Source organism: Monodon monoceros, unplaced genomic scaffold (genome assembly GCF_005190385.1).
Source record: "Monodon monoceros isolate NGI ecotype Baffin Bay Population unplaced genomic scaffold, NGI_Narwhal_1 Super_Scaffold_9, whole genome shotgun sequence".
Lineage (NCBI taxonomy): Eukaryota > Metazoa > Chordata > Mammalia > Artiodactyla > Monodontidae > Monodon > Monodon monoceros.
The window spans coordinates 7,132,549-7,141,015 of NW_021703786.1; the positions used below are offsets into that span (position 1 = coordinate 7,132,549).

Here is an 8,467-nt window from a genome sequence, read left to right on the forward strand (position 1 = left end):
TTTAATCAGCACCTGGTATTATGATTTTCACATGAAGATGTCCATCATCTGGACTTGGACAATTGCTTTGAGCCACTGAGCACTAGAAGGGCACATAGTAACTTCATGCATCTCTGTCTATGGTGTGTTTTCTTTAGGTGTATGGAGAAGACACCATGAAATCAGGGAGTCTCACATGGGTATCAGAATTTGTCCTGCGGCTCTCCCAGACTCAGGAGCTCCAGTTCTTCTTGTTTCTGAGGTTCCTATTTGTCTATACCACCACTCTCATGGGAAACCTCCTCATCATGGTCACGGTGACCTCTGATTCCTGGCTCCAGACTCCCATGTATTTTCTGTTCCAAAACCTGGCTATCTTAGACCTCTGTTTCTCCTCAGTCACTGCCCCAAAGATGCTTGTGGACTTCCTCGCTGAGAAGAAGACCATCTCCTACCAGGGCTGCATGGCCCAGGTCTTCTTGTTCCACTTTCTGGGAGGTGCCATGATCTTCTTCCTCTCAGTGACAGCCTATGACCACCTTGCTGCCATCTCCCGGCCCCTCTACTATGTCACCATCATGAACACTCAGCTCTGTGTGGGGCTGGTGGTGACAGCCTGGATGGTAGGTTTTGTTCATTCCACTTCCCAACTGGCTCTGATGCTTCCACTGCCTTTCTGTAGCCGCAACATCTTAGGTAACTTCTACTGTGATGTTCCACAAGTACTGAGACTTGCCTGCACGGACACTTCTGTCTTAGAGTTCCTCATGATCTGCAGCAGTGAGATGCTTGACGTCATCTTGTTCCTCCTCCTCCCGATCTCCTACTCAGTCTTCCTGGTGATGCTGAGGTCCCACTCAGGGAAGGTAAGGAGGAAGGCAGCTTCTACCTGCACCACCCACATCATCGTCGTGCCCATGGTCTTCATTCCAAGCATTTACCTCTATGCCTGGCCCTTCACCTCCTTCTCCATGGACAAGGCTGTATCCTTCAGCCACAGAGTCATGACCCCCACGGTAAACCCCATGATCTACACCCTGAGGAACCAGAAGATGCAGGCAGCTGTGAAGAGATTAGGGAGGCGCTGGGTGGTTTGTAAAAGGGAGTGAGAGTGGGTCACTTTTCTTTGGCTTCGTTTTCCATTTATAAGGTGGAGAGAGAGTATCTGCCCTCTTCATACCCGTGGATGTGTTGTGAGGGTCATCGTAGAAGTGAATAAGTATTGAAACTAAACAACTTACTCAGAGTTTTAGAAAAAAGGAAAATATCCTTTTTTTGTGGTGGTTGATTTGAACACTCCTAGGACAAGATGTGTTGTCATGGAAACATTCTGGAAAGCCATACTCTCCTTTCTGCCTTCTTGGTGGACAGTTTCCTCTTAAAATGTCAACATTTTCCCAGAAGAGCAGTTCTGTTTTCTGTATTTTGACCTGTTTTCCCAGTACCCCATTTTGGTGTGAATCTGGATTGTTGGAAACTGCACAGAATTCAGAGTATTAATCCTTAAATTAGAGACCCTAACCCAACACTTACCAAACAGATGATCTTGAATGAGACACCTGGCCTCTCTTGAACTCGTAACTTCTTCCTCAACAAACTTGCTGAACTTAGTATCTGACTCCAAGCCTCCCAGGTTTATTATAAAAGTCAAACCCCCCAAATTGTAAGAAAACATCGAGTGGACCATATAATTATATTTTATTTTCAAATTGGAAATTATCATGAATATTCAGATTTTTTGCTGTACATTTTAATACAGTATAATAATTATTACAAGCAAAAGATTATGTGTAAAATGCATGTAAGCTATAAAACACTATATTGTATGGACACTCATGTACAGACTACTCAGTTCAAGAACCATATGGCACCAATAGCTTATACCTGCCTGTAGGTACTCTCCATCACATCACTGCTCCCCGGATGAAACTATATTGTTGAATTTTGTGTTTATCATTTCATTGCTTAAAGAAATAATTTCATCACATTTTTACATAATCAGTGTATTGTTTTGTTTTGCTTTTTTTGAACTTGATAAACATATCAGACTGTACTTAATATTCTGAGGGTGTTTTTCACTCAACATTATGTTTCTAAACACCCATATTGCTCTGTTTGACTGTGGTTCATTCATTTGCGCTGCTATATTATATTCCGTTGTGAGAATAAGTTACTGGGCTTGTTCCCAGTTTTTGCTCTAGCAAACAGTGCTCTTTTGAATATTTTTCTGCTTGTCTCCAGTTGTTATATTGAGGAGCTATGGGTCATTACCTTGAAGTGGAATCGCTGAGTCATGAGGTCTTCAAAGACTTACCTTTACGAAATCGTGCCAAATTGTTTTCCAAAGTTGTAACACATTACATGTTCATCAGCAGAGTTGAAGTGTTCCTATTGATTCACATCCTCCTAACAGTTGATACTGTCAGACGTCTTCATTTTTGCCAGTGTATGGGTAAACAATGATATTTCACTGTAGCCAATTTGCATTCCTCTAAGATTTCTTTCCATATTTTTTACTGCATTCAGGTTTCCCATGAATGCCTTTTGTTCACTTTTCTACTGACTTTTTCTAGTTAATGTAGGAGTTCTTATATAATTTGCTGATCTATTGTCAGCTATATTTATTACAATACCTTCTCCTAGTTTGTGGTTTGTCTTCTTTATTTTTGGTGTTAGTGTTCATGTAGTCAGGTATACCAATCTTTTATTTTGGTATTACCTCTTATTGAGATCTAATTTTTAAAAATTGCTTCTTATCCAGAGGACAAAAAGATATTCTGCTACATATAATGGTTCTTTTTTTAAATATAAAGTTTGTTTATTTATTTATTTTTATTTGGGCTGCGTTGGGTCTTCGTTGCTGTGTGTGGGCTTTCTCTGGTTGCGGCGAGAGGGGGCTACTCTTCGTTGCGGTTCACGGGCTTCTCAGTTCAGTGGCTTCTCTTATTGCAGAGCACGGGCTCTAGGCACGCGGGCTTCAGTAGTTGTGGCATGTGGCTCAGTAGTTGTGGCACGCGGGCTCTAGAGCGCAGGCTCAGTAGTTGTGGCGCACGGGCTTAGTTGCTCCGCGGCACGTGGGATCTTCCTGGGCCAGGGCTCGAACCCGTGTCCCCTGCGTTGGTAGGCAGATTCTTAACCACGCCACCAGGGAAGCCACATATAATAGTTCTTCTATTTTAACTTTTTTAAAAATTTAACTTTAAACACCTTTTTAACTTTTTGAAAAATCTCAAACTTACACTAAAGTTGCAAGTATAGTATAAAGGACTTCTTTTTCCCCTGACGGTTTGAGGAAACCGGGTAAGTTGCCAACCTGATGCCCACCTTAATATTTGTGTGTATTTTCTACAAAGACATTCCCTCCAATACTGCCATACAGTCACTAAAATTGATACACATCAATACATTGTTAGAATCAAATCTTTAGCCTCTACTCAAGTTTTGCCATATGTCCCAAGAAAGTCTCATAGAAAGAGAATCTGCTTCAAAAACATGTGTTGTGGGTCTTCCCTGGTGGTCCAGTGGTTAAGACTTCGCCTTCCAATGCAGGGGGTGCCAGTTTGATCCCTGGATGGGGAGCTAAGATCCCACATGCCTCGTGGCCGAAAAAAAAAACAAACACCCAAACATAAAACAGAAGCAATATTGTAACAAATTCAATGATGATCCACATCAAAAAAATCTTAAACAAACAAACAAACAAAAAGACCATGTGCTGCATTTAGTTGTCATGTGTCTTTAGGCTCTTTTGATCTGGAAGAGTTCCTCCTTGATTTTGATTATCTTGGAACTTTAAAAAATTATTGGCCAATTATTTTGTAGAATGTCCTTCAGTTTGGATTTGTCAGATGTTTCATGATGATTAGACTCAGGTGATGCATCTTTGTCAGTTTGCCAGGAATATCGCAGAAGTCATGCTGTGTTCTTATTACAACCTATGAGGGATGAGTGATTTTGCTTTGTCTCTTTACTAGTGTCCCATCACTCTTTTTTTTTGTTGTCCCATCACTTTGATTACTTGACTAAGAATTGTTCATTAGGCTTCTCACCTAAGTTATTCATTTTCCCTTGGAAATTAGTAAATAGTTTGTGGAAAGGTACTTTGAGACTATGTCAATATCTGGTTTCTTATCAAACTTCCAATTTATTTATTTATTTATTATCTGTGTGAACTTGTATTTTCCTTTTTTTATTCATTAAGTTATAATCCATTATTATCATTATTTACTTTGATGCTCAATTTACCCCAGATTTGGCCAGTCATAGTCTCTTCAGGCTGGCTTCTATGTTCTTTTTTTTTTTTTTTTAATATTTATTTGGCTGCATCATTGTGGCACGTGGGCTCTAGAGCACGCAGGCTTAGCTGCGGCATGCATATGGGATCTTAGTTCCCCGACCAGGGATTGAACCTGTATCCCCTCGAAGGCGGATTCCTAACCACTGGACCACCAGGGAAGTCCCATATGTTCTTTCTATTCTTTGAGCACTTCCTTTCTTACTGGCCCAATGAAACGCCCCATGCTTATCTTGTACTTTCTGTGCTCCAGCTCTGGAATCAACTATTTCAGTAAACAGTCCTGCTTCCTTTGAGTGGAGAATGGCATTTAGAAGGCAAATTTGGGTGCTGGGTGTGCTCATTGTTTCATATATATATATTTCTCCTTTTCCAATCCAGCATCACAGAACTTAGAACTTATTCTGTTTTTCCCTTTCCACACTTATAACTATTTTCTCTGCTGAGGAATCTGGCTCTCATAATCCTTTATATAAATATACGAAATTCGCTTCACATGAAATTAACTTTTTCAAGCGTACAATTTAGTGGCATTTAGTATTTTCACAGTGCTGTGCAGCCATCACCTCTGTCTTGTTCCAAAACATTTCATCCCCCTGAAAGGATTTCCCATACCAGCTAAGCAGTCATTCCCCATTCTCTCCCCTCTCCTCAGCTCCTGGAAACCACTAATCCGCTTTATGGACTTACCTATTATGGACATTTCATAAAGTAGAATGATAAAATGTTTGTGTCTGGCCTCTTGCACTTAGCACAATGTTAATAAGGTTAGTTTACACTGTAGTAGGTATTAATACTTCATTCTTTTTTGGCCATGACGCATGGCTTGAGGGATCTTAGTTCCCCCATCAAGGATTGAATCTGCGCCCTCAGCAGTGAAAGCATGGAGTCCCAACCACTGGACCGCAAGGGAATTCCCTGTACTCCGTTCTTTTTTATGGCTGAATACTATTCCATTGTCTGGATACAGCACATTTTGTTTACCCATTCATCTGTTGAATGACATTTTAGTTGTTTACATCTTTTGCCTATTGTGTGTAGTGCTGCTGTTAACCTTTGTTTGTAAGTATTTGTTTGAGTACCTGTTTTCAGGACTTTCAAGTATATACCTAGGAGTAGAATTGCTAGGTCATATGGTTAATTCTATGTGTAACTTGTTGAAGAACTGCCAAAGTGTTTTCCACAACAGCAGTACCCTTTTTTGTTCCCACTAGCAATTATGAGGCTTCTAAATTCCTCACATCTTCTCTAACACTTGTAATTTTCTATTGTTACTATTATTATTACCATCCTATCATGTATGAAGTGGTATCTCATTATGATTTTGATTTTCATTTCCCTAATTACTAATGGTGCTTAGCATCTTTTCATGTTGAGTATTTTTTCTTATTGGACATTTGTATATCTTCTTTGCAGAAATGTATATTCAAATCCATTGCCTATTTTTTTTAAATTGGGTTGTCTTTTTTGTTGTCAAGTTGTAGAAGTTCATTACATATTCTGGGTAATAGATCCTTGTCAAATTTTGACTTGCAAATATTTTCTCCCATTCTTTGGAAGAAATCTTTTACTTTTTTCATAAGGGTCTTTGATGCACAAATTTTTAAATTAGGATGAAGTCCAATTTATCATTATTTCTTTTGTTGCTTGTGTTCTTGTTATCATACCTAAGTATGCCTTGCCAAATCCAAGTTCATAAAGATTTACCTCTATGTTTGCTTCTAAGATTCTTATAGTTTTGTCTCTTACATTTAAGACTTTGATCCATTTTGAGTTAATTTTTTGTAGATGGTATGAGGTAGTGGTCCAACTTTATTCTTTTGCATGTGGATATCCAGTTGTCCCAGCAGAATTAATGAAGAGACAATTCTTTCCCCATTGAATAATCTTAGCACTCTCCGTGAAAATCAATTGACCATAAAAATATGGTTTATTTCTGGACTCTCAATTCTATTCTCAATACTATTCTGTGTAGGGATGGGCCCTTGGAGTTCCCTACTCTGCCATTTTCTCTGACATCACTCTATCCTTAATTTATTAACTTGCTTCATTCATCCCCCTGTATACAACCATCTCCCATAGCAGTTCTGTCCATGTTTCCACTCTCTCCCCTGATGCTTTCCTCACTCCAGTTGGGCTTTGGTATCACACAGCAGACCAGTCCCCTGCTCAGACACTTTCCTTACCCTACTCATGCCCCAACACCCCCATCAGAACATCCCCCACGTGGAAACCCTCCTCACCCTGCTTGGGCTCTGACGCCTGACATCAGGGTGCACCTCTGCATAGATACCCTTCTCACCCATTTGCAGTTTTGCTCCCCACACTGAGTCATCCCACTATGGGAATATTCTTCTCACTGTGCTTTAACGTTCACAATTAGTGGCTCCCAAAAGGGATATCCAGGCTCTGACAACCCATGCTGGGCCCCATCCTGTGAAAACTCTATTCAAACTATGTTTTTATTCTACACTAGGAGGATTTTCTCAACTCTACCTTCCAATCTCTCTATTAAAGTTTTCATTTCTGTCAACATATTTTAATATCCAAGAACACTTTTTTGTTCTATGATTTTTAATATCATCTTGTTCTTATTTATGGATTCTATGTCTTCTTGTTTCTCTGAAAGGATGTTAATTATATAAACTTTTCTTCTAGTTCCTCTGTCATCTCTGTTTGCGTCTCATTTATTTTTCTATTTTTTTTTTTCCCTTTTGTATTAGTGGTCTTCCTGTTGATCCTTGGCTATCTACATTTAAGAGTAAGGGAGGAGGGTGGGAGGGAGGGAGACGCAAGAGGGAAGAGATATGGGAACATATGTATATGTATAACTGATTCACTTTGTTATAAAGCAGAAACTAACACAGCATTGTAAAGCAATTATACCCCAATAAAGATGTTAAAAAAAAAAGAAATACAACTATTGAAACGAAGAAGAACAGAATTAAACATAAAAAAAAGAGCAAGGGAATAAAATATGAATTCGTACCTCTATGTATTAAACTTTACCTTAGGGGTTCTGGTGGAAATCAGCCCTTTACTGGAGGACACCCAAGTACCAATACATGGAGATCTATTTTTCAGGAGTTGTTGTTTCTGCAAAGAAAAATCTTGATTTCCTGTCTTTGGCTAAGATGCTCAAGTTTTGTCCTGGGGTGAGGAGCGTGATGATCCTCAGTACCTCTTAGACAGAAAATTACCACTGACCTCCTTTTCTTATTTGAGTTTGTGACCTCACATTTGAGTTCATGACCTCACATTTGAGTTCATGACCTCTGCTGTTAGAAGAGTTATCCTACATACAACAGAATTTGCATCCCTGTCAGTATTCTCTTGCCTCTGGTCCATCATGTTCATCCCCGTTTCCAGGTGCTTTATAAGAAGATAGCCTTGTTCTTGGGTGTCTACCCAAAGCCATTGCCAACCACCTCCCCCTTGCTTGTCCCCTATCATAAGTGTTCACCTTCCCAGAACACTTAGAAGCCAGGAGCGCTCATGTGTTCATGTGATCCGGTTCACGTGATCACAACAAACAGTGTGTTAGCCTAGGAGATTCTGGGGAAGATTTCTCCTCCAGGAGTAGAGGCAAGAGATGCAGGAGGAGAAAGAAAATGCCCTCCACCCGTTTCCTCCCCACCAACCTTTGAATGAGATGTGTGAGGACTTACACCATAAGGAAGCATGGAGGCCATCTCGGCTCATGAGGGCACCACAAGGGCACCACAGACTCACTGAATCAGGGTCTTGATATCACTGAGCCATGGGTCCTTGTTGGCTCATCGGCTTTCACACTCTGAATTTTCTTAATTACCTACTTATCCTCCTCCTTCTGTTCTTAGCTCCCATCTCCTTTTCCCTTTCTCCTCTAGCTCTTCACCCTCCTCACATCTTTAATGATTTTGAAGCTGGGATGGGCTGGGTAACGAACACAGAACACTTATAAACCCCTAACTGCCCTCATGAAGTCTCTTCTGAAACAGGATGGGGTATGAATAAACAGAGGAGCTGCACCGCTATGTTCATCCTCTCAACTCTCCCATCTCTCCTCCTCCCTGCTGCCAGAGAGGCCCGCATCTGTAAGGTCATTCTTCTGCATAACGTCCTCCACCGGCTTCTCACCTCCCTCAAGGTAAAACTTAAGTGTATGAGCCTGGTCTCTTAACACTATTCACAGTGATTCCTGCCTCCTCTCTA

General features: G+C 40.4%; 1 protein-coding gene across 1 annotated transcript; it reads left to right on the forward strand.

Moving 5' to 3' along the window:
- Positions 1-155: 155 nt before the first annotated feature.
- LOC114889667 (olfactory receptor 4D2-like) lies at positions 156-1,088 on the forward strand. The gene has a single exon (XM_029213128.1). It carries the CDS (start codon positions 156-158, stop codon positions 1,086-1,088), a length of 933 nt encoding a protein of 310 aa, XP_029068961.1.
- The last annotated feature ends 7,379 nt before the right edge of the window (positions 1,089-8,467 follow it).